Genomic DNA, 27,962 nt, shown 5'->3' with positions numbered 1-27,962 from the left:
AAACTAATAGGCTAGAGTAAACAAGTAATTTAAGGTTGCATATGAACGGGAAATAATGTAGTTACTAGGTACAACTGCAGTACAATATTATTAGTAGTACAGTGATTATTTAAAGTTGCATAACTTGTGATCATACAATTAGCCTAGACGATAGGAATAAAGGCACTGTTATTACTTTTTTGTTCTTAGTTACGGTACACCACTCTAATAATCAGCTACCGGTGGATTTACCTATTAGGAAAAACAGCATAGAGAAAACAATGTTACTATAAAAAGTTTCACGCTGTATTAGAAAGATTTAAATAATTTTTATCACATTTAATCATTCGTTTAGTTACGTGAACTACGCTAGAGTTAATATAATTAAAGAAATAACATTCTTATCGTCAGCGAAACGGTATAATGGGGGTACGTTATATAGCAAATTTGTCCCTTGGCGCTTCTTGCAGGAAAATGACGTCACGCTTATGCACTACCTTACGTAAATAGCAATGAAGTCTATGAATCTGTTAAGACTGGTCACTAGGTGGAGAAAATTACGCCCTTGTGTTTGACATATTACCCCTCATATAAACTTTTCTTAGAATTTCCTGAGTTGTGCTCAAATTTAATTGTGCATTTACCAACTATTCTTCGCTGTGATTTTCACCACCAATGCTATATATTTCCACTAACATATTAAATGATTGCAATAACGATACTGTAAAGCAATATACCACTGAATATAACTTTATCAAATTTAAACATTGTCATGAGCCATAGCAATAATAAATGTCTATTCTACGCATGAATGTTCGGTTCTTAGTTTTTATTCTTTTCAGAAGTAAACTAACTGTCACCTTGCTAAAAAAAATGAATAAAAAAGTACTATTGCTCCTTCCAACCTAAAACGAATTACCATATGCCACGTATTTCTTCATCGCTTATAGCTATGTGTCAGATGTTCGAATCTTTCCCAGATAGTTACCCCGAAGGCCCAAGGGTTTTCGGGTGTCGTTATAATATTTCTTGGGATCATTATCTTTATAATATTTACATTATTTTATTCATGTTTTCACGGCAATTCCCAAATGGCTTGTATTACTGCTAAAGATTCCGCAAAGGTGGATACTTCCGGGTTAAAACCCTTGCGGGTCACTATCCAGGAGAGACCCAGATGTTCTAAATGCAAGCTGCTACTAAATAAATTATGGCCCCAAAGGTTATCACTTTCTCATTCCCATAGCATAATGTTAGTGTGGATTAGACCACTGTTTCGGAGGTAAAAGGTATAAGACAGCACCATCACAAAACTGTCAGTCACCCTAACGTTCCCGAAGAGGTGATTAGGCTTCATTTTTAGATTACCAGATATTCCATCGCGAACATATATTTGATAAATATTTTTAGAACTTTTGAGATGTTATGATGGGCATGGAATTATCTCTGCGCATACAGAAGTTGCTGGAACGATTTTATTTCCTCTGCCCGTGAGCTTTCGAACAGATCGGCCGAATATTTTCGCTGTTAAAAATATCCTGGAAAGTTTATAGACCCTCGTATTAGTGGACAGACACAGGGTTTTCAAGCTTCGACTTCCATTATCAAGCCTCATTGAAAAATTATTGGAGTGTGCGGCCAAACATAAAGAAGCGGTTACAAGTAGTATATTTTCTGACTAACTTGTAGTTGTTTCTCCCGACAACTTGATATGTTTTGCCTATGCGGAAGAAATTTCTTTTTAACTTTTTACTATAGTACTAGTTAATTTTTTTTTGTAATGATAGAGATACACTGGACTAAGAACCCCGGCCAACCATATGGCTCCCAAAAAGTGGGTCAAAACGAGATTTGAGTTGGGTATCATACTTCTCATAGTACTATATGGTTTTGAATTTTCATGTTTTATCTAACACGCGATTGAATTCTGTGGAATGTTATATTTCCGTGTAATCGTCATTAAATGGTAAGTTCAATTTTCTCATTATGTGATATGAGTTACAATTTGTTAGATTCGTCCATGCCTACCACAAAGCAAAAGTTAAAGAATGAATGAACCTTTCTCTTAAAAGATTTTTTATGGCTTGTATGCAGATATACACAGTGCTCCTATAATTAATTCACAGCACCCGTGCATCTGATGTCCAGCCCGTGTAAGGACAACGTCCTTTCACTGATTTCATTTAACTGTAACAACGTGCCGAATTCTAATGTATTCCATATAGTGTAGAATTCTCTGGCCTTTCTGTCGATATAGTTACCATGTATGAACACAGACTGCTTCTGTAGTTATTTATGAATGTATGTCCGTAAGAAAACACAAATCTACGGTCTCAGTGGGAGTCGGTACTACTTATCCGTCCACACCTGCCTGTGTCAACCCAGTTTGTCTGTAATAAATTATTTACGGGCTGCTCTGTGAGCAAGAGTCCGTGTTGGCACAAGGTCAGCTTAATCAAAAACAACATAATAAATTATCAGTACTCAGCTACCTGTCTTATTCTCTGGTCCTCACACCCGTCCTTTACGACACTCCTGATTGGCTGTTGGTCAGCCAATTACAAGGCTGAGGAGGGCTGGAAAGTTACAAACTGGTCAGGGACACAGTCTCAAGGTATCTAAGAGAAACTAGAGGTAGTGTCATCGGATCATCCTCATAGAGAGCTGTGGTAACACAAAGCAAAATTTGGTTTTCACCTGTTTGTTTTTCTAGTTTCACTATAATAAAAATAGCTTTGTAAGCTTAAAGGAAAGTTTAGATTTTTTGTTACACACTTGATACTGATACTGACAATGATTAAAGAATAAGAAACAATAAAATAAAAACAAGCCGTAATTGAAAACTTGTTCTTTGTCCTGATTGGCTAGCTATGAGTGACATCACTAAGCTCCTCCCCCTTTATACTAAGCTCTCATCTTTCAGTACTCAAGCCAGAGGGTGGTCTTTTTAACTATGTTGACATTTTAACATAGCTAAACTATGATATAGAATTACAATTACCTTAAAATGTATAATTAATTACATTTCAATTAAATTACAATTATAATAAGCGAACCGTCAATGCACAGCCCTAGTGTAAAGGGAATGTGGCCTAGGCAGGCAAGAGATGCCGTCTAGTCAATATCCTTCGCACCAGATGCAACCCCCTATACTTTTAACCACCTTGAGCGTCTCTCATAAAGTTTATTGAGCATCTCTGTTCCAACCTCTCCAGACAGACATGTCTTTCAAATTGAAAGGTATAACTTTCATTAGACCTCACTGGAAGGCAAGTAGCATTTCCCAATTTAATTACAAAGCATCATCAAACCAAAGATTTAAGGATTTTAATGATATATGAATTATGTGCTTTAGTAAACTTAATGCTAAAATATGTATAGTGAAATAAACATGAAATTTTAAGACAAAACATATTATTTCACTCCTTATATGACATCACAGTGCATTTATCATTTATCGTCTTGTGTTTCATACACTATTGTAGCTCAAATGTTATGGATGACAATGCTGCCAAAAAATTATTTACAGGGCTATCAATATGAAAGCAACAACCAAAAGATTAAATTGATCTCTCTCATCTTTGTGTAATCATGTGATCAGTTAATGATGTCATCATCGTGATCACGATCCCTCGATAATAGTAGTCTTACACATTATTAAGAGATAATTAGCATTATCATCGCTATCATTATCACTATCGCCCTCTCTCATATCCCACAGTGGAAACCTCTACATGAAAAAAATTGTTAATCTGAGAGATATTGATACCTTATGGAGGAAATTCACTCATCCCATTGGTTTTTCTTTCACTACAATCTTTTCTCCTTTTCTTCTATATCCCTCTCATTATTCCTTCTAATATATAAATATATATATATATATATATATATATATATATATATATATATATATATATATATGTATACAGGCGGTCCCCGGGTTACGACGGTTCCGGCTTACGACGTTCCGAGGTTACGACGCTTTTTCTTAAATATTCAATGGAAAATCCGTCCTGGGTTACGACGCTTGTTCCGAGGTTACGACGCTGACGCTTCCGACGCGCCGAGTTAACGACGCTTTTAAAAAACGCATGCTATGATAAAAATCCTTTATAGTTTAGCACAGTATATAATAAAAATATGTTTTGGTTACATTACAACAAAAATTTTGAGGTTATGATGATTTTTGACACTTTTTTTTTTCGTATTTTTTGAATTTTTTTTAGTGACGCCGCATATGCGGAACTAGTTTGCGGGCGAATGAATACACTAGCTTGGGATGCGCAGTTTAAAACAGTCCAAAAGCGCAAATATAATGAAAAATCATTGCTTGTTTCCAGTACATAATTAAAAAAACTAAGTTTCTGGTTAGATTACAACACAAATTCCAAGGTTACGACGTTTGTTATGCTTTTTAACGATACCTCATATGCAGAACTAGTTTTTTTTGAGCGGAGGTGCATAAATTAATTAACGCTATTAAACTGTATGGTAAATTGACCGAACAACGACCTCGGACGGTCGAGGACGCTAAGCGTAACAATACGAAAGGACGCCACTTCAATCGCGTGTCTGCCTGAAGTTCAGTCGGTTGTGTGCTAAGACGTTGCTGAAATTCCTTGCCATTTTCGCAAATTTACAATGGCTCCTAAACGCCAAAGTACTTCCTCCGATGATAGTTCATCCAAGAAGAGGAAGGTCATCACGATGGAGGTCAAACATGACGAGTTAAAGCGTTCGGAGAAGGGAGAAACTAACACCGAAATAGGCCGTTCTTTAGGCTTGAGCAGGACCACGGTGGTAACCATTGTGAAGGACAAGGAACGTATCTGAAGCATGTTAAGGATGCTGCACCGATGAAGTCAACGGTGATAAACGAGAAGCAACGTAGCCAGAGCATTGTTGAAATGGAGAAATTGCTCATGATCTGGCTGGAGGACCAGAACCAGCGACGTGTTCCGGTGAGCTTAAGTGTGATCCAGGAGAAGGCTAGAGCGCTGCATGAGGCAGTAGTGAAAAAGTTTGGCGAAGGCAGTGCTGGTGGTGAATTTTCCGCGAGTAGAGGTTGGTTTAACCGTTTTAAGGCTCGTGCAAATTTGCATAATGTGAAGCTGCAAGGTGAAGCTGCTAGTGCTGATAGCGAAGCAGCAGAAAGTTTTCCAGGTGGTTTGGCTGAGATAATTAAGGATGGTGGTTACACGGCTGACCAAGTCTTTAATGTGGATGAGACTTGATTATTTTGGAAAAGAATGCCAATCGAACGTACCTTTCCAAGGAGGAGAAGTCAGCACCTGGCCATAAAGCTGGAAAGGAGCGACTGACTTTGCTGTTTGGGTCCAATGCAAGTGGCGAGTTTGAAACTGAAGCCCTTAGCTGGTGTATTTGGCCGAGAATCCCAGGGCATTCAAGGGCATTTTCAAGAGTCAACTCCCTGTGATTTGGAAATCAAACAAGAAGGCTTGGGTTACCTTGATGGTCTTCGAAGATTGGTTCAATGACCATTTCGTGCCAGCAGTGGAGCGGTATTTGACTTCGAAGGGTCTGCCTTTTAAGGCCCTCTTAGTCCTGGACAATGCCCCTGGTCACCCTTCAAATTTGAGCGACATGCACCCTAATGTGAAGGTGGTGTACCTCCCACCCAATACCACATCGCTGATACAGCCAATGGACCAGGGAGTAATAGCTAATTTCAAGGCTTACTACCTTAGAAGGACCATACGTTTTGCTTTGAGGGCCATAGAAGCTAACAAGGAGTTGACATGAAGCAATTCTGGAAGGGCTACAACATTGCTGATGCAGTGAAAAATATTGAAAGTGCTTGGGACGAGGTGAAGACGACCACTTTAAATGGGGCCTGGAAGAAACTGTGTCCACAGTTGTGCACAGTTTTGAAGGCTTTGACCAGGCAGAAGACGTCGAGACTGTGACGAGGAAGATCGTAGGGCTAAGCAAGAGGCTGAGACTAGATCTTGAACCTGATGATGTAACAGAGCTGCTGGCTTCCCATGGAGAGGAATTGTCTGCAGAGGACTTACTTGAACTTGAACAACAAATGATTGAGGAAGAGGAGGCGGCACCAGAGCCAAAACCCAGGTCATTAACTGTGAAAGGCTTGTCAGAGGGTTTTACTCATCTGGAGAGAGCCTTGGCTTCTTTTGAGGCAGAAGACCCTAACGTTGCTAGGTTTGACAAAATAAAACGTGGAATGTTAGACTTAGTAACTTTCTACAAGGAGACCCTGAAGGAGAAGCAGACGAAGAGAAGTGTGCAGTCCAGGCTTGACACTTTCTTTCACAAGTCTCCAGTACCACCACCTCCCATCCTAGTCCTGGTAAGGAATTCTGAACTGTTTTACTAATTTATGTGTTTAAAATAGTTTGTTACATATTAAAATGTGTTAATTTTTTAATGTAACAACTAAATGTAAGAGTAAATTGTAACTTCATTAATTTTCATCATTTGTAATTTTATTGCAGAAGTGGTGACAGTTCCAGATCCCCCTGTACTACCTGTGACAGTTCCAGATCTCCCTGTACTACCTGTGACAGTTCCAGATCTCCCTGTACTACCTGTGACAGTTCCAGATCCCCCTGTACCTGGACCCTCTGTAGCAGCCCGCCCACCTGTACGTGTACAATCAGGTAAGCAATTTCATTTTTCTCATTTTCATGTTGGAAATTGTTTACACCCTACATACATACGTACACTAACTTACATAGTGGTACAATGTGTTTGATGTTGCATAACCTTATTATTTTTTTTTTTTCATTTCAGACCCCTTTGATAGTGACAGCGACCCAGATGACCCTGAGCCTTTCCATGGTTTTGATGCCTCGCCCTATTCATCAGGTAAGGAATCCTTAACAAATTTGTATAAAATGTTTTATAAATTGCTATAGAAATTTTATTAAAAGTGTACATATGCTACAATTACATCCACCTTATAATATATTTATGTACCCTATCATTCTTTCCAGATCTAGATGTTCCCTCATCAGTTGATACGAGTATCACCTCTCCAGAGCCCAAATCAGTTGATACGAGTAGTATCACCTCTCCCATTCCTTCAGGTAAAAGAATTCTTCATTTTTTATATTGCAACATACGTATTACACACTACATATGTCAAACAGTAATAACATGTGCAGTAGTTACAGTAGTAGTAACTATCATTTTAATATATTTTTTATCATTCCAGACTCCCAAGCACCTGCCCATCCCACTCCATAGCCCAGCCACCCACTCTCATGTACCATATGGCCATCCCAGTAAGCAAGCCAACCACTAGAATTTGGTAAGGACATTTTTTTTTATTAATGTTTTATTATTACATATGTAATAACCATGTTATGTATGTAACATACATACTATAATCATATGTACTATTACATTATCATTCCAGACTGGCATGCACCTGTGACTTACTAAACCAGACCTCTACATAGCCTACATGTCTTCATTTTGCTGAAGGTAAGAAATTCTCAGTTGTGTTTAATGTTTGCATACGTACAATAAATTTTGTACACCTAAGTGGTTATATACTGTCCTTTAATATTAATTCTTCATTCCAGACTGCCCATCATCCTAGCCTGTTATCTGTGATAAAGCACACTGAAGTTAGGTTTGGAATGCATCCTTATCATGAATGCTCTACACCTCCACCTCCATCTCCCACAACCTAGGTTACAGCTTTGAGACTCACTAAAAGTTGGTACGTTATGTAAGGAATTTCTAAATTAAGTTTTATACTACATGTTATATGTGATATTAAACCACTGTATGGTGCATATTACTGTATGTAACTTACTCTGCATAGAGGACTTACTGACAAAATTATTTTTTGTACATTCCAGAGTCCCCTGAATGATGTAGGCTATGGGGCCACATAAGACTTTGTCCATCCAGGGTTACATTGAACGACAACTTTAAACTAAAAGTAAGGAATTAATTAACATACATTAACTCTTTTAGTACTCTTGATATATCTACAGTAATTAACATATTGCATTCACAACTTCTGTAGTGTATATTTTGTACACTAATTTTGTTACTTTTTCCTTCCAGAACCAACATTTTTCACACAACTCCAGGTTGTTACTAACAAATTACTACAAGTGTCATCAAGGATAACTACAAGTAGAAGCACCATTTTTGGATGGAAAAAACCCTTCAGGAAAGTATACGTATCACATGTAACATGTAGTGTAACAAAGTATGAACAGCAAGGTTTTTACATACAGTAGTATTACATACGTACATAACTTTTTTTTACAGGAATTTCCAACCAAGTTTGATTATGTACATACATGTTATAAACCACTGTACGTATGGTTACTGTATGTAACTTACTAAACATACATACATGACTTAACTTTGATACTTTTTTGTACATTCCAGAAAACCAGGACCCCCTCCATGATGCAGGCTATGGGGCCACATAAAACTTTGTCCAGGGTTATCATAACATAGCATGACAACTGTAAACTATGTACTACTGTACTAAAGGTAAGGAATTATACATAGTATGTAGTAAACATACATTAGTAAGTTTTATACGTACATACTAAAAAAAAGTGACCAAGATCTCTCACATGGGATAAGTGATCAAGGTCCCTCATGGAATTACATACTGTACACTCCCTGCTGACAGGGGGGTGTAGACCAATCATTACAACATGCATAGTACGTACCAGTTGATATTAAACCACTGTATGGTGCATATTACTGTATGGTAACTTACTATGCATAGAGTTCTTACTGACAAAATTATTTTTGTACATTCCAGAACCCCCTGAATGATGTAGGCTATGGGGCCACATAAGACTTTGTGCATCCAGGGTTACATAGCACGACAACTTTAAACTAAGGTAAGGAATTAATTAACATACATTAACTAAGTTTTTTATACATGTTATATATGTGATAATTAAACCACTGTATGGTGCATATTACTGTATGTAACTTACTATGCATAGAGTACTTACTGACATACTAATTATTTTTGTACATTCCAGAACCCCCTGAATGATGTAGGCTATGGGGCCACTAAGACTTTGTGCATCCAGGGTTACATAGCATGACAACTTTAAACTAAAAGTAAGGAATTAATTCACATACATTAACTTTTTTACTCTTGATATAACCTCCAAAGTTAAGGAATTAATAAAACTAAAGAAGTTAAGGAATTAACAATTAACATTACATTAACTCTTTTACTCTTGATATCTATAATTTACATATTGCATTCAGGACTTTGTGTAGTATTTTGTACTAATTGTTGTTTTCATACTTTACCTTCCAGAGCTACCAGACTGGGATTTTAGTGTACTCCAGGATCTACCAAAGGATTACATACTAGTGTACAGTGTATAATAGTGTTTAGTGTATAATCTAACCTAAGGATTAAGTGTAGTACATTGTGCTTTATAGTGTCACAAGAGTTTAATAAAGAATTATACCTTCAAGAACCATCCTTTGCCATTGAAATAACCACACTACACATCATGCAATACTTGCATGTCACACAGGTAAGGTCTCTAACTTTTTCTTAGTTTAAGGCATATTTCCAAGTGTCGTTCCGGCTTACGACGATTTTCGGCTTACGACGCGCCTCAAGAACGGAACCCCCGTCGTAACCCGGGGAACTGCCTGTATATATATATGTATTTATCTATATATATATATATATATATCTATATATATATATATATATATATATATATATAGTTGCTGTAGTACCTGGCATTGCTCAGGATATAAAGGGGCATGCCGTCCATGATGACAACCCCTACAAGGCGGATTATGCAATTACTTCCAGAATAAGTAATCACATGGGATCCTCCTGTCAAGCCAAAGAAATTGTGAAAAAGCCGACGAGTATGCTGTCGACTCCGAAAGTTGTAAAACATGAGGAGGTATGAATAAAAGGGTTACGGTTCCCATAGAAATGGCCTTTGAATTTCAGATTTTGACTAAAACCTTCCTTGGGGTGGGGAGGGGAGTCTATGGTAAAAATTTGGAAGCTATTGCTTTTAGTCTTGACGTTCATAATGAACAGAAATTGCCTTTTATGTTATACCATACATGTACTATAGATTTTGATTTTTTTCATATACGTACAGATTTCCACTAAATAGGATATGAGAGAGGGTGATAGTGGAAATGATAGTGACAATAATGATGTCTTATTTTAGTTTTTCCCTCATAGGACTACTTCTATTGAGGGATCGTTTGTTTGTTTGTTTGTATGGTGTTTTTACGTTGCATGGAACCAGTGATTCTTTAGCAACGGGACCAACGGCTTAACATCTATCACCAGAAATACATATCTCTCACTCCTCAATGGAATGCCTGAGAATCGAACTTGCGGCCACCGGGGTGGCACGCCAACACCATACCGACCACGCCATCAAGGCGCTATCATGAGATCGTGATCATGATGATAACATCATCGACTGATCACATGACCAGGATGTGACAACACGAAGATGAGAGAGATAAATATTCTTAATCTTTTGGTTCTTATTTTCATATTGATATACCTCCCTACAATTTTTTGGTAGCATTGTCAGCTATGATATTTAAGCTACGATACTGTATGAAACACGAGACAATAAATGACGAATGCATTGTGATGTCGCGTAAGGAATGATAAAATATACTTTATCTTAAAATTTCATGTTAATTTCACTATACATATTTTAGCAATAAGTTTACTGTGGCACATTCATAAAAGTTTCGTTAAAATCCTCAAATCATTGGCTTGACAATGTTTAGTGATAAAACTGAGAAACACTTTTTTTTTTCGTTTGGTAAAACTGGTGTAATGAAAGTTATAACTTTTGAAAAATATGTTTTTTGTTTGTTTGTTTGTTTTGTTTGTATGGTGCTTTTATGTTGCATGGAACCAGTGGTTATTCAGCAACGGGACCAACAGATTTACATGACTTCCGAACCACGACGAGAGTGAACTTCTATCACCAGAAATACACATTTCTCACTCCTCAATGGAATGGCCGAGAATCGAACCTGCGACCACCGAGGTGGGACACCGACACCATACCAACCACGCCATTGATGAACTTGAAAAATATGTCGGTCAGGAGAGGTCTGAGCGGAGATGCTCACTAGTATATGATGTTTTGAGAGACAGTGCTGTAAACCTGTTAGCGTCTCAGACACTAGCCCATTTGCAACTTTCCAGCCATGTGACTGGCTGATCAACAGCCAATCAGGAGCGTCATAAGGGACGGGGCTGGGCATCAGATGCACGGGTGCTGTGAATTAATTAGTCCCATATGTGACTTGCCAATCACTCATGATTACGCCCAGCACTAACAATAAAGCTAGAAATCAGACTTTTAATTTGCTCAGCCACATTTACTCAAATCCTATGGGTCAAAAGGCAGACTACCCATCTCCTATGTCTTAATAGTAATCAGAATTGTATTCAAGGCTGTTTGTGGATTCATCCTGATGGGACTTGTGAAAAACATTAAAAATGCCTAGTTAATCCAGCTGAGCAATATTTTAGCATCTAGTTAAGTCATTGCGAGTAGTGGTTTTCAGTAGATCACTAGTCAACAGAGTTGTGCTAATAGTAGGGGGCAGGCTTTTCTAAACTGCTAGAGCAACCCGAGGAGACTTGCACCCCTGAGTATGGTCCAAGACCTGTAAAACAATGGGGATTGTCACTACTTCCTGAAGTGGCCAGGTGTAACTGTGAGAACAGTCCCTCTTAACTACTCCGCCACCTCCACGAAGACACAAGAATACGTGTCTTGGGTTACAGCAGACCCATATGAAAGCAGTAAATGATTTGACAGGTTTCTTACAATGCAACTAGTTTTCTCAACATCTTTACCATACTGTATTCTCTTAACCTTGTTTGTTTGTTTGTATGGTGCTTTTAAGTTGCATGGAACCAGTGGTTATTCACCAACGGGACCAACAGCTTTACGCGACTTCCGAACCACGTCGAGAGTGAACTTCTATCACCAGAAATACACCTCTCTCCCTCCTCAATGGAATGGCCGAGAATCGAACCCTCGACCACCGAGGTGGAAAGCAAACACCATATCAAACACGCCACTGAGGCGCACTATTAACCTTGCATATTTCAGTTTGCATTCCACCCTACTAAGGTCAAGTGTTCATATAACTAGGTGTTCAGGTTAGTCATTTCCCTTTCCTTCTGGTAATGGAAATCTACAGTGCTTGGACTTAATCCATTCTAGAAGATTGTCCAAGTGATGAAATTGTTTGAGTACTGAAATAATTTTCCCTATAAAGAATTATGTAAATTGGATTATTTTGTTTCCGACACCCTTCCCCCCCGCCAATAATTAGGCATTTTAACTCTAATGTAAAACCCTAGCAAGCAGAAATCATGCAAACCTAAATAAAATAAATAGATGAAATGGATGCAAATTTATTCTCACTTTGCCCATACTTAGAGTTGTTGACGTCGCTTTCTACCCTTTCATCTTGAGACTGTCTCACTACAGGCCCGTCCAGTGATTTTTGTTTTTATGTTCCTAAGGTGAGACATACCATCGTCGTTCACCATGTTTATATCATCATCTACTACATCTTTGTCAGGTTGATATTTTTTCAAGGCAACTTTGCATTTCCTCCACTTATTTTTATTAATGAACATGGAAAAACCATTACCATTTCCCTACATCACTACATGCTGATTTGTTGTCATTTCTTACCTACTAGGCCTCATGATGACTTATTTGTACTAAAAATCACCAAAAGCATCACAAAGAAGCACGAGAAAGCTTCATGGAGTTCTGCACTGAACAACAGCTAGGAGTAAACTGAGACTTTCCCCCTTTGTTTCACTTTGGAACCAACTATAAAATGAACCCAACCCCATACATATTTTTCCCAGTCATCTTTGTCATAGCTAAATATATAAAAACTGCAATTTTTTGCTGGGACAAAATGTCTGAAAGCAATTAGAGTATTGAGGTATAACTATTACAAACTAAAAAAAATTATTTCTATGGATACAAAAGGAGAAACTACTATAGCCGAGTTATCTAAACCCTCGATTTCTTTTGCATTTTCAAAAATATATACTACTACCATATTATTATTTACAAACCTATATATAGTAGTAACATCCATCTCCTTCCTGGTTTAAACACAATTTTAAGTTTTTTCTTTTAAACCTTAAATTATTTCCAATTATATCTTTTAATTCAACATGAACAAATTTACTATGTATTCAAGGAAATAATAGAAAGCACCGCACAAAGGGCATTATTCTGCCATTCTTATGGGGGCTAATAAAACAACTACAAAAAGTAAAAAATATATATATATTTTTCTTTTATATTAAGTCAATGACGATCGAAGGTTATCCAGACGTTTAATTTACCTTTGTACAAGACTCACAGGGATTATGTATGAAAATTCTCAATTAAATTAGTACAGTATAAATACAGTATCTTGTCTTAATCAATATGGTTGTCTTATCCAATACATTATTCAAGTATCAGTATACTAACATTTCTTTTTGTATTGATCTTATGGAAATACCACTAACATAAATAAATATTAACCTATCATTATTAATCAATATAGTACTTTATATATATATGTATCTATTTATATATATATATATTTAAACAGCATAGATAGACATAAACACTTCAAGCTGAAATACTGTGGGTGGCTATTAATGTATAATATTCACGGGGCATTACTGGTGATTATCATTGGTCGATTTGTAAAACCCACAACAATGATATTATTGATACCTTCCCAGATTAAAAGGGTATATACTACATTAAACTGTAGGTCTAAAAATTGTTCTACAACAAAACTCGAGAACCCTTAAATTCTTATCAGGTATAGTATTAGTTAATGTTTCCTTCCAACTGTACAGAAGTTACAAATTCTACTGACACTGCATGGATCTACAGTTCAAGGTTTTCTTGCACCAATATAGGATTATGTGAAACAGCAAAAGCAAACAACCAAATGTGTAAACTACAATAAACTAAAACGCTAACTGGAAATTCTAACTTTAAAAGTCAGCCTCCATGAAACAGACCCATGACTGCATTATGAGGTAAACTGGTGTTATTAACACTGATAACAAAATGATGCACTGCAATGAAGCACTGATGAGAAAAATTTTTAATCTAAAACTACCATGACAACATTTAGAATGTACAACAATGAATGACCAAGTAAATAGTATTAACTCAAAAAAAAACTTTTCTTTAGGAGTACACTCAAAACCTTAAAACTACTGGTACTGAAACTCTTGTAGGTAGTTTTTAACTTATATACAGTACCATTATCATCAAACCAGTTATTCTTTCCATATTGAAACCTACATTTCATTGAACTTTTTCTTAACATTAACACCTGATTTTGGGCTAAATTTATCTTAAAAATTAAGAATGTCAATGTCCTGATGATTACTACAACTGTAAAATTAACAAGTTTCAAAAACACTTCTACCATAATCAAAGGGAACTTAAGTTCAAATTCTTTTGGTGGTTACATCCATAAGAGTCAACTCAAACAAGATCTTGCTAAAATTGTGGAAAAAGAAAAATAACATTATGAAAACTAAGTATTAAAATCTCTTGGTATATTGTTCTATGAAATCCTAATGTTGGTCAAGACTCCATACATCTTTTCAAAACACAAGCACAATTTTTAAATTAAGGTTTATTGCATGCAATCAGTAAAATAGACTGCAATCATAATTACCTTCTTGGAATCCTGCGGGCAACTTTTACAATATTGAACAACTGAACAAGCCAATTTACAAATGAAAGTTTATGAAAGCAAATTCTTGAAGATTACTCAATAACTGCTTTAAAATATCTTTATATGACAGGGTATTCAGAGAATATAAAACAAAGTTAATAACAAGCTGGAAAAATCTGTAGAAGCTCTAAGATGTAACCTCACATTAGGTACTTTTATAAACAATAATAAACTTTAACATAATTATAAAAGTTTTCTTGATCTAGGGACAAATGGAAAAATGAATGAATATCAGTTCAATTTCACTTATGTTAATCAACTGTGGCATAATTATCTGTAGAGAATTGAGCAAATTATGAAAAACAAAATCACAAACCCTACAGATTAAACCTGAAATGAAAAATCATGAAGAGAACTAAATCATATTGTTTTAATTTTCAGATAAACTTCATCATTCACCTTCCCAACATTTGAAAACAGCAGAAGAAAATCTAATACCAGCACTGATGACACTCATCTACCTCAAATAATCCTTCACTTATTTAAATAAGTTCTTGATGTCAACTGTTTTAATGTATCATCAAAAAGTCACAAGAAACAAAGTATTCAAGTTATATTACAAACTTGGCATAGCCAAAAAGGAAGTAACACTGTCTACAATTAATAATTACATGTATCCCATCCCAAATGGAAAAAAGACACAATTTCTCAATTATAACATACAAATATTCAATCTACACCTAAACTATTCACAAACTATCAACACAAAACACTAAGCATTCATTTCCTGCTTGTATTCGACTACAGTGGTTACCTAAAAAATGACTCTATGAAATATATTCTGAAATTTTCATTATAGCCTTGCAATTAGCATTAAGAAGTAATTATCGGTTACTTCAAATTCTTCCACAAATTCTTTGAAAACAGATATAAGTCCGTTTGTACCTAAATGTGCATCCTTTTATTTCACTTAAACCTATAACCTCAAACAAGAGGGCAACTGCAACAAAAAAGGTAAAACCACTATCCAGTTACATGTGGATAAGAACATAGACAGCTAAATGAATAAGAAACAAGAAATGTGAAGGTGACTGCTATCAAAATTAAGAAATGAAAATGTTAGGTCTTTTTTAATGAGTACGGTCCAGGATTACTGATGGCACAATCATAAATCTCTGAAAAACCTTCATTACGGTGGTTCTTGTGTACTTCTACACATAATGATAGAGACTTTTTTTCCTTACTGAAAAAATATAAATATAGCATTAAATTGCTGTACATATAACCACAGCAGGATAAATAATTTCCATTATATCATATCAAAAGTCATTTTATTTGTAACCAACGAGTCATTATATTACAAATGTAAGTGATCATGAAAGCACCAAAAAGTAAATTCTAATAAGTGACATTCCTTCAGTTTCATTTCCATTGTCACACTGGCCAGAATGATAGCTGCTTTTTGTGTACAAAGCTTTACAACAAAGGTTTTGATACTATATGTAAGATATGAATATCCCAATATACAAGTTTCTCAACTATACTTGATTTACCTTTTACTTTAGTTTGTTTACTTACATTATGCTTTAATATATAAATTAATAAAACTATATGGCTTTCCTAATTAGTTCTAAATCTAACCGGAAATGTTGCAAAAGACATTAAAGAATTGTGTGGAAACACTAAAAATTTAGAAATAAGCTCAGACATAGCTACTGATCCTATGAAATTTTATGCATGAAAACTACAAAGTACAGTGTATCATTATTCATTTGACTTGTTTACAACTTCTACTGTGGAGTAAAACAAGCTTCACATAACATACAATAGAAAAGAAATATTCTGAGTGACCAAGTAGCCCAAAAAGTGATAACAAAGGATTTTAAGAAATCCATGAGCCCAGCTCTTCAAGCAAAACAATAACATTTTATTCCTATCAAGCAAACATGATACATAAAAGGAAATGATAACAACGTTCTACACTAAACATGGCTGTATAAATGGAAAACAAGGATAGAACTACAGTATATTGCTAGTTCCATGAACATGAAATTAGTTGTTTGTTTTTACTATCTACATTCAATCAATTGCTATTTCACTCACAGTTAACAAGCATCATACAAAGGAAAACTTATTACAAAAGAAGGCTTTGAGAGCCTCCACCATCAAGCAGAGTCCAATTCTTTGCCAAAGGGATTAAACCACCAATGGGAAGGCCTAGAAGATTATGGATGACAAAGATGAACACTTGGACCAGATAGGGATTTAAGCAGAATATGCAAAAGGTAAACAAAAGTAGGGTACTACATCTTCTGATAAAGGAAATACTAGATTTGAAAACATTTATGAAGAGATGTCACTGAAGTGGAATAATTTAAGCAGAAATATCAACTCTAAAATTAGCTAATTCCACTCTGTTAAATGTCAAACAAAGGTGATTCTACTTAAGAAATCCAATCTACCTATCCTCAGGATATCACTGTTCCAAATAATAGAGAAGAAACTAACATTCCAACTACATAACACACCCAAAGAATATTGTGGTTAAAAAACCAAAGACAGAGGCAAGGTAATTCAAAACAGAAACAATTCTATTATGTATCTATGGGTCAAACAACTGTGACAGATAAAATGATGCAATAAAGTAACTTCAATATAGCAATCTCTTTGGTCTGCAGTATGCTATATTCAGAGATGGGTATGATTTGTTTTCACTTGTTATAAGATTAACTATTTAATAAAATCATCCTTTTACCAAAGATACTGAGTTTCAGAGGATGGGACTGGCTAGTTTTGATCTGGTCATAGTTGCTGCAAGTTCGATTGCTCAGTCATTACCTTCATTTCTCTTTCTATTCACATGGCCTGGGATCAAAGTTATTTCAACAAACCTCATACAGTTTGTAGAATTAAAACATTATTTATTGTACAATAGAATTTTAAACAAGTTTTGTGCCTCTTCTACAAGACTTCCCTAGTCACTGAAAATAGAAAATAACAATTTCAGAGCTAGCATATCTTTAATAATCCCACGTGCTGACTTTACTACACTATGTTTTGCTTTGAAAACAGAGGCAAGACTATTAAGGAGATTTAATTTGTTTCACTATGTAAAAGGGTTGCAAATCCTACACCTGGTAGGGATTTGGAATAATCCCTATAAATTAAAGTGTGGACCTTCATGTCGCATTGTACTATTTATGAGTAAGGCAGTCCCTGGTTATCAGCGGGGGTTCCGTTCCCGGGGTGTGCCAACAAGGGAAAACCGCCATTAACTGAAACTTGGCAATTTATGGCGCTGATAGCCGGTTATCGGCACCATGAGTACCCTTACAGCGCCCATAAGAACCCTTACAGTGCCAATAACCGGAACTCTGACCATAAGGGCGGCATAAACCGCCAATTTTATGTTGCTAAATAAGCACCATAAAACCAGATCTCCGATAACCAGGGACTGCCTACCAGCACAGCTTGCAGCCAAACAATATAGTGCAAGTCTGGACATTATAGAATGCTGAAAACTCCTCAGGAGGAAATTAATTTACACAGTGGTTTCTATTATCTAAAAGGTGCTGAATTTAAATTTGGATATTTCTAAGAATATTCTAAGTGATTTGCATTCTGGGTCTCTTTTATAAATTGATTTAGTGAGTAGTTCTTTAAAACTGGCCACAATATTCAATCCAGGATGATATTTTCATAAAAAAATATTCCCACCCTTCCTATGAAAAATATTTGAAATTGCAAAAAATTTAAACTTTTATATATAATTAAATTTCTTTTTTTAAAAGATCTATTTTTATATGATATTTGCCAAAAAATAACCCTTCAAAACAAGATAGGAAATTAATCCCCTTGTTTAGCCCCAGACTTATGTAAATAAGAGAATGGAAAAATGAGCAAGACTTGGCCCTGAAGAAAGTGGCAGATGCCCTTCTTGGAGGAATATGATAGAAAAGAGAACCAAGACAAAAATGCCTAAGCTTTTCAGCAGAGAAAATTAATGTTATCAAAATCAGGGTTTCTGTGAAAAGTAGTGGCCAACTATAATGGAACCTTTTCCCATTAGTTCACTGCAACAGTAACTCTGTTATTTATAGAAACATTACCTATAGAAATAGAGGCCTCTTTTCAAGCTTCTAATCAGAACAATGAAAAGATATTGTAATATGAGAAAAACTAATTGCTAGTTTCATTCAACACTTTCAAAATACTTAGATGGCAACGAGACAAGGACTTAAAAATGCTCACATGACTCTGTTGACAAAAGAATGAAGACATCTGTATGTAAATTACTCAGTGGTGACAGATCAAGAAACAGATTAGGTTTGAAAAAAAAAATACTGTGAAGAGATAAAATAGGTGGGGAATACCTCTAAGGATGGGGAATGAAGCAGATGATGCACCACCACCAAAACGTACACAGTAAAGTAATTAGAGAAACAAATAGAAGTGAGCTTACTAAATGAAACAAGAAACCCATACACAAAGGTTGGCTGCAACAGTCTCAAGTCAAACTGTGGATTACCTTCAAGAAATATAAAGTAGAACCATTAACAATTACTCAAAATCATTGCATCATTAATGTGACTTTATATGGTATATTTTGATGGCTGAGATATTCTGTTTAAGAAGCTATGATATTCTGCAGTAATCAAAGTGCTTCACTTACCATGCATTACCATATTAACCACTTTGAAATTTCAATACACTTGTGCTCAAAATTATTTCAAACAAATATTTCTTAAATTTGTCGACCCTAAAAATGCCAATGAAATGCAAATAAAACTAAATTCTTCTAGCATGACTACCTCAAGCTCCCCATTTAACAAATAAAAAATACTGTCATAATGAGCCACCATAACAAAAGGCATAACATAACCTTCATAAACTTTTTAAGCCAAAGAGTCGATATATAGATTATATCAGAGTGCTGGACATGTCATTTGATATCTATTCCATGGCTTACAAAATTATGACTAATCCATCAACTTTTCCATAAAACCAGCAATGAAAAAGTCTACTCATACTTCCACTCAAATATGGATGAACATGATGGAACTCTGCTTGAGACAAAAGCTATCAATGCTTACAGAAGTGTTTCATATTACATCATATAAAAGAAAGCTATTTCATTATTAAACACGCAATCCTGAGCATGCAAGCCTACTTCTAACAAAGAAAATGTTGTTATAAACCAACCATGAGTCACACATACATGTCATGAGCTAAGAATAAGAAGCAATATTTTTCCATTTTTCTAAATTTTTACTTACAAAGTTGACTCAAGTGTTACTTCTCATGAATATACATGAAATGAATTCTGTGGGTTTCTGTGATGAATGAACTGTGACAGCAAGACTACAACACTAAATAAATAGCCTACAAACGGACTGCAAGGCACTCGCTAATTCATAAATATAACAAACATAGTATCTAAACAAAAATCCAGCAAAGAAAACAAAACTCTCACATACTGGGATCAGAGTACAGCGTAGTCATGAAAGCAAGGAAAAATTTTGATACTCTAGCACCCGGAACAAGATTTTAGTTTGAAAAGTTTTGTCACAAAAGTATCCTGACACTACAAACCTTACAATCGCTGAACCCTTTTGAATTAATTCACCATGAGTCACAAATCTTTTTGTGATTTATACAGTGTAATAATTGAGCATAATTCACTTATGTAGCTTTATTAGTATCTTATATTATCAAAATATTTGTGGAAAATTCATTAAAATGACCACAACAAAAGCTTTCCCTCTCTGTAGACAAAATTTAATATTAACAAGTTATTTCAACCTACTCAATACCAAGATTGCAGAAGGGTGTAATCAACAAAATGTTACATCTGAAGATGTACCATACTGTCAATAATAGTACCAGTGGCAGCAGGAGCCTACTTGAGTACTTGAGAAACATGTGGAGGGTTCAAGTCTTAGTACCTGAGTGAACCTTGGGAATGAGAATGTAATAAAAAAAAAATTTGATGAACCTCACATGAGATCACTGCAACTGATGTTAAATAACCAAGTTCATATATGCAATTTATAAGAAGGAAAACTATGAAAAATACATAATTACGTGATGATAGTAAAATTTGCAACAAACTGAATTCACCATTCAATATCAATCTGCGATGTAAAAATGGTTTAATACTATAACGATGATAAAAGAATTGGTGATCTGCTTAGTTAAAATTAAACTGGAGGTCCACCATAACTGGTTTTGAACACTGTTGTTGCTCCATAGTGAGCCTAGTAAGTTCAGCAACAACAATTACTTTTTCTCTATTATGGGATTGCCACTTTTCATTTAAGTTTTAATTCTAAAAATATCTGCACAATACTCTCATTTTGCAGTTCCTAAAAGATATATGCCTATTAGACAAGAGTGGGTTTAAACAGGGAATGATGCCAGACTGACTTGCTTATGGAAATATTATGGTGTGGTGTTAGAGTTATCGGTTCTAACTGATAAGTAAATATCAGTTTTTCTTATTTGTAAAGTAGCTTACTTGAAACAAGCTTCAAGTACTGTAACACTTTTATGAATTTGATATTCAGACATTTTTATGAATCTGATATTCCGGCAACTATGTCAAAATCAATTCTAATTCTTTGCAACTTAAAGATACCAATCTAACTTCACTGTTTTTAAGCAATGAACTCACACTTGCTAGGGGCAATACTGCTGGCCAAGTCTCATATTTTACTATTTGATCCTACTATGTTGAGCTCATAATGTAATACAAGCCTGTCCACAACAAACTACGTCATGATTGTATTACCAATGCTTGGCTTCCAGAAACTACTCTCAGCACATCACTTCCACAAGCAGGAATATTGCTTGATACACATGTATGCTTTCTTGGGAGATTATGATTTTGTTTGATGTATGAAGGAGAGGAAGAGATACTTATTTTAAACTGATTCTTGGTATGGCCAGTGCAAGTGGCGATGCAAGATATGAGTGCAACTATGATAAACAATACTATTAAAATCTACATTTATTTCAACTATATAACTGCATCTTCACCTTTTGGTTCATCATTAACAACTCATAGAACCTACCTACAGCTCTATTGGACAATACATTTATTTCTTAATCTGAGGGGTAATGCAATTAAATCTTTGCATCAGTCTAACAATAATGAATGAGCACTCTATATAGACTGCCTATTTTCAAAGATACTGTATGATATAGTTAGTCTAACGTGTGTTTAAAATTTTCCCATACTATATACATATATATGTATCAGTGACTTGGCTCTTTTATTGAAAAATTCATTACTGGATAAGAAGGTATACAGATGCAGACCAGTAAGATGACCCAGAAATTCAGGAAAAAAGGATAAAGAGGAAAACTTGAACCAGATGAAAATTCAGACAAAACATGCAAAGAAACATTGCATGTCTAATCCTATAGAGAGATGCCGGGTGTGGAAATGTTAATGATACATATCACTAAATTATCTTCTTTGTGTATATCTCATATTTAGTTCTAGTTAACAAAGGTAAAGTAGCCATTGTAAATTCCATAAAATTTTCTTTTACATATAAAGTCAATCCCTGCCTATTCGTAGTTCTGGATTTGCAGACTCAACCATTCCCTGATTTTTCTATGGAACATATATTAATGCATATTATTCACGAAAATTCCCCTAGCAGTATTTTTCATAGAGAAATAGTCACTAATTTCTGTATTTTCATATTATTTTTGTGACTACGTACTTGCAGTTTTTTGTGATAAAACTATCAAATTCTCAAGTATGAGTATTTTTTTAAGAGGGGTTTTTCTGGTGTCTGAACTATTAAAATAGGCAGTTATAGTTATTTTTTGAAGGGTTACAAGTATTCATGTATTTTAGCTACTCAGGGGGGGAGGGATCGTGGTGCAAATACCAGGGGTCGTCTGTAGGCCAATTGACTAGCTACACCCGATTCCAATTTTCTAACCCATTAAAGGCTACAGTATAATACTTTACTGCTATATTATGTTTAGCACAAGTTACATTTTACTGGACCTTTGTCTCTAGCTTCAAGCATATGATATCTGTTGAAAGCTTGCATTTCCATTAATGTTACAATAAGACTAATATCAGTTCTCTTACTTTTGAATTGACTTTACCATTTGCAACCTGTTCCCTACATTTTATGAATACCTTCACATCCTAAATTTCATTGCTCTTAAGTACTATATGGCTTAATTTATAGTGAACTTTTTTGTAAATCCAAAATTATGATTTGGTATTTCATTTCAAAATTGAATAATATTTATGTCTGGGTGTAGTTATTTGGGACAATCTATGCTGTTCACTCTTAATTATGTTATGCACTATACCTTGTTAAGGATTTCCTGTCAGGGACCTAAGGTATGAAATTATTTTAATGTTCTGGCCTTCAAAGAGTGTTTCTATGACCAAGTACTCATCAGAAAAAGCTGACTCAATTTGTGCTGGAAATAAATAAAAATCTGGTAAAATAGAAAATATATGAAAAACTCCCATTTCTCAAAAACAACTAAGAACTTTATGTAAAAGAAACAGTGTTTTATAAGTTACAAAATGCCCTGAACTTAATCAAGCTAATATAACAATTATCTTGCGATAAGATCTTGCAGAGATATTTATTTCTGTAATCCTCAATATTTCTCTTGTGAATTATAGTACCATAACAGTAACAACAGAGAATAAAAAAATACACAGGAATATGAATTATTAAAAAAGTGAAATATCAAGCCTTTCCCAATTTTCATGTAATGATCCAATTCTATTCCAAAAATTCTAGAGTTAAATCCAATGTAATGACATGTAATGGAATGAATCTAACAAACAGCCATACTGCTGTCAAAATCTGCAAGACTACCCTTCAATAAACACAGCATATGTTGGTCTTAAATAGGCAAATAATCTTTTTAAAAACTGAGACACCAAAAGCTGTTCCAACTCAAAGTCAATTACCAAATGCAAAGTTATAATAACCACATAAATGACTACCTAGTCATCTATTAAAACCAGATTTCAGAAGTCATACTTGTAGAAATGAATTTCAAGTATAGTATACCTTTTCAGAAAGACAAGTCCAAGAGAAGGAAATTTGCTGCTATGGTCAATTTTTTCTCTAATCCACTTCTATTTCATAGTAATGACAAGATAAAATGAGGACTGAGTTGGAAGCTGTTCCAGTAAATAACTAATTAAATTACTACCTGGACTGACTAAGAAATTATTACAAATAACTGCTACCAATGTAAACAACTTTTTAACATGATCAATACAATAATGAAGTGATTTTGTTTACAGAAAAAAGGCAAAATTACAATGACTTGAGGAACACACATCAATTTAATAATTCGGGTCCTATAAATTTTACCCTCCACAATAAAAAGATTAGTTTGACACTGGCTTATAGTGCCCTATATCTGTAAAACAGCCTTAAGCATAACAAGTAAATGCTGTAGCTGACGTGAAGTTAAGTCGAGAAACTGTCGTCCATTGGGAGTTAAAAATACCTGGGCTAAATCATCAACAGTAAAAACCAAATTTGGACAGGGCTGCTTTGCTTCAGCCCAGAAGTTTAAGATTATTTGGCCTAATTCCTGCAGGGCTTGATGTGTGGGTTGATTTCCACATCTGCAACAAGTTTGGCAATTCTTTTAATTTCAATACAGGGATTAAGAGACATCTTATTTTAATTTCAATCACTGTACTCTGTACTCTGACAGTAAGAAATTCCAGCTTCCCACAAATACGTAATAGATTTAAAGTTGGCTTCCAGAGAGAAAGCAATTTGTACATTATGCTGTATATAAAATCAAATAAAAGTTAATCAGTTTGCTAAAAACATCTGAGCACTTGTACATTAAAAAAATACACATCATGTGAACCTATAAGAGTGGTTATAAAAGTTGTGATAAAATACACAAAGCTTAGAATGATTTTTGTTCTAAAAACACAAACCTTGTATTTTACTCATACCAAGACACAAAGTACAGAACATTTTAGTGAGTTAAGTATTTATTCAAACGATAAGTATACTATATAGAAAAATTCTTGAACTCAAATCATAAATCTCAGAAAGAAATATCAAGCAAAGGTACTCCAGAGGACATGCAATCTCAGTTAAACTGAGGCTTGCATTTGTCTAAGTAAAGTTATCAAGGAGTAGCTATTTCATTACAAAATGATGGCACTGGCAACCAAAATTGTGAACTCCAGTACAAACTTTCTCAAAATGCTGATGCTGTATTCCTCTATCCAAGTGAAGGTCTTAGTCTTCACTTCCAGAGGACAAACAAACTTGAGTAAATGAAGCTGATTCCATAGGTGTACAATTAACTTTATAAAGCTATTATACCTTCACCATTCCTGGGGGAACCAATGTCTCTCTAATTGAAAAGCCATATGGTGGGGCTCCTGTCCTGGTCTGAAGTATTAGTGAACACAAAGGCTTCATGGATGCACCCTTCCAACAACTCACAAATTGCACTGAAGGAAACAGATCCTGAAGCAGCAAAGGGGAACTAAATTCTATTAAAACATGTGTCAGATAAGAGGCAAAGGCTTTTTAAAGGAGGCAGCAAAGGCTATTTCTAAGCCATGTAGATCTAGGATGGTGAGGTGAAAAGGTAACTGACTCAATATCAATATATGATGGAATTGTACACAGAAGGCAACTTCCTTTAGTTTCTGAGAGCACAAAAGTTGTCAGCCTGCCTTATGAAGTCTGAGGTTTGCAATTTTTATGGTCTTGAATTGTATGGACCTGACTGAGGCTTTTCCATTTAACCAAAGCAGTATGTCAGACATCAGATTTTGAGGTGGTTCCCTGATCGACCTTGAAGTACCTTAGAAAGGACCTTTCTTTAGTTCTCATGTGTCTTTCTAGGACACCTCACAACTCTACAGTTATAACAGTAGACCTAACATGCTCAACAGTCATCATAACAACATTTTCAAAATACAGTAGTGCCTCAGGGTACGAAATTAATCCGTTCTGAAGCGGCGCCTTCGTAACCTGATTTTTTCGTACCCTGAACCATGTTTTACATGTAAATTGCCTAATTCGTTCCAAGCCCAACAAAAACACCACAGTAAATTTTATAATAAAGCTAAATTGATCAATAAACAATGAAATATAACAATTTGGACTATTCAATACCTAACATAACCTATATTATACCTGTAAATAAAGTGTATTAGTGTACATGGTACAAGAAATACTGTACATACATGTACGTACATATGTAGTAAAATGTAGAACCTTACCTTTCGAGTGAGGCGATCTCCGAAAATGGCGAGAGAGGACGACAAATGGTAGAAAACATGAACACTTAACTTTACGAAACACATTAAAAAATGGCAAAAAATATTAACACTAAACTTTACGAAACACATTCACAAATGGCAGAAAACATTAACACTTGACTTTACAAAAATCTTAAAATTTAATTTTTATTTTTTTTATTTTTATATTTTTTAAAAACTTTTTTATACTTTACGTTTTTTTTACAAAATTTCAATTTCTTCACCACTTTCAACTTTGTTTTTTAATATCAATTGGATCTTCCTGTTTGCTTACTACTACTAAAGGCCTCTTTAAAAAATAACTGTCCAAGGAAGATTGCTTCTGCCTGCTTTTCACAATGTTCCTGAAACAACTCAGGCAAATGTCATCGAACTGCACAAGCATACGACCTGTGTAAGCCTTTTCGGGGTGACTCTTTTCTACAAAAGGACAAATTTTCTAGGACAATTTGTATTTTTCATAGCTACAAACATGTGGTCTTAACGATAGGATCATTTCTAGCACCTATCTGGATCCGGTTAAAAAGCAGATGAAAGCAAGGAATCTTGTGATATCTGGCAACGCATGCGTAAAATCGGGTGAAGAGTGGTCAAACGCCGATCATCTACGCCAGTCTTTCCCAACTCAGAATGACTTAACAAAAAGAGGGGCGGCTAGAGGTGGGCAGTATAACGTTAAGACCTCAGGTTTGTAGCTATGAAAAATACAAATTGTCTTAGAAAATTTGTCATTTGTTCATACACGAAAAAACCCTCGGTCTTAACAATAGTATAGACTCATACTTGGAGGGAGGTAGCATAAGACATCCTAGACTGGCTGGGGGCCTACCCACCAGTCCAGCTCTCAAAAGAAATGGTTCTTGGAGAGGGACTGAAGCCTGTTGAGAAGTTAGATAAATTGATATCTAACCACTCAGATCCTGAGTTACGTACAATGATATATGGGGTAACCATTGTATAGGGAACCAAAGAGAAACTCTGACTGTCCAATAACAAACCAAGGCACTAGGGTTTGTAGTACTCCCGACTCCTCCTTGCCCAGGAGCAGAGCCTATGCTACTAAATAGTGGGTAAGATATTGTATATTGCACGACCACACTACCAGTATGGCTACCTCACTCACCTGTATCAGACCAGTCCAGCGAATGACGTGTCAATTCCTTAAACCGCCCGAAGAAAGAAGGAAAGGTACAAGAGAAAGAAGGAGGCCAGCCAACTCACTCATTCTCTCATCCACACAATCATCTTAGGTAAGATACAAAGGTGCCCCGTTAAGGGCAACTATGAGTTTCCCAACCTGTTGGGCAGCCACCACAGGACCCAGGGAAAATGTGTCCATAGATCTGTGGGCAACATCCTTAAGATAGGAGGTGAACGTGGACTGGTGTAACCAAGTACCAGCACTCAGCTCTCTATGTACAGCCAAGTTCTTTTTGAAAGCCAGAGAGGGACCAATACCCCTAACGTCATGTGCTCTAGCATGCACAGAAGTGGTGATGGAATCATCAAGAGTCAAGTATGCCTGTCTGATGGCTTCATGTATCCAAAAAGAGATAGTATTCTTAGACACCTCTTTCTTTGTACGGCCTGTACTAACAAAAAGTCTGCAGCAGCCTGGTCTAAGGTGCCGAGTCCTTTTTAAGATAGCAACGCAGGGCCCGGACAGGGCACAACAAAAGCTCTTGAGCATCACCACCCACAAAGTCAGTCAGTGATGGAATGGAAAACGAAGCGAACCTGTCATCATGCACCGAGGGATTTTGGGTCTTGGCCATGAATTCTGGGACAAATTCGAAGGACACTGACTTCCAACCCCTGGTGTGCTTCACCTCATAACTCACAACTGTGGAGCTCTACTACCCTTTTGGAAGATGCCAAAGCCAAAAGGAAAACTGTCTTGAGCGTCAGGTTCCTGTCAGATGAGCGACGCAAGGGC

General features: G+C 35.6%; 1 protein-coding gene and 1 long non-coding RNA gene across 2 annotated transcripts in view; one reads left to right on the top strand and one right to left on the bottom strand.

Moving 5' to 3' along the window:
• Nucleotides 1-6,376: 6,376 nt before the first annotated feature.
• Nucleotides 6,377-7,398, top strand: LOC135217149 (uncharacterized). The gene is made up of 4 exons (XR_010315063.1): nucleotides 6,377-6,620; nucleotides 6,754-6,828; nucleotides 6,957-7,049; nucleotides 7,178-7,398. It is a non-coding gene; the product is annotated as an uncharacterized LOC135217149 (long non-coding RNA).
• Nucleotides 7,399-13,291: 5,893 nt separating this feature from the next.
• The window catches only part of LOC135217605 (uncharacterized), a 202,254-nt gene continuing 187,583 nt past the window's right edge, over nucleotides 13,292-27,962 (bottom strand). The window contains exon 7 of the mRNA XM_064253570.1: nucleotides 13,292-24,352. Within this exon, the coding sequence (XP_064109640.1) occupies nucleotides 24,136-24,352 (217 nt within the window). The 3' untranslated portion in view covers nucleotides 13,292-24,135. The remainder of the gene's footprint in view (nucleotides 24,353-27,962) is intronic.

This window comes from Macrobrachium nipponense, chromosome 7, assembly GCF_015104395.2.
Source record: "Macrobrachium nipponense isolate FS-2020 chromosome 7, ASM1510439v2, whole genome shotgun sequence".
Taxonomy (NCBI): domain Eukaryota; kingdom Metazoa; phylum Arthropoda; class Malacostraca; order Decapoda; family Palaemonidae; genus Macrobrachium; species Macrobrachium nipponense.
This window is presented reverse-complemented; position numbering and strand designations above follow the sequence as displayed.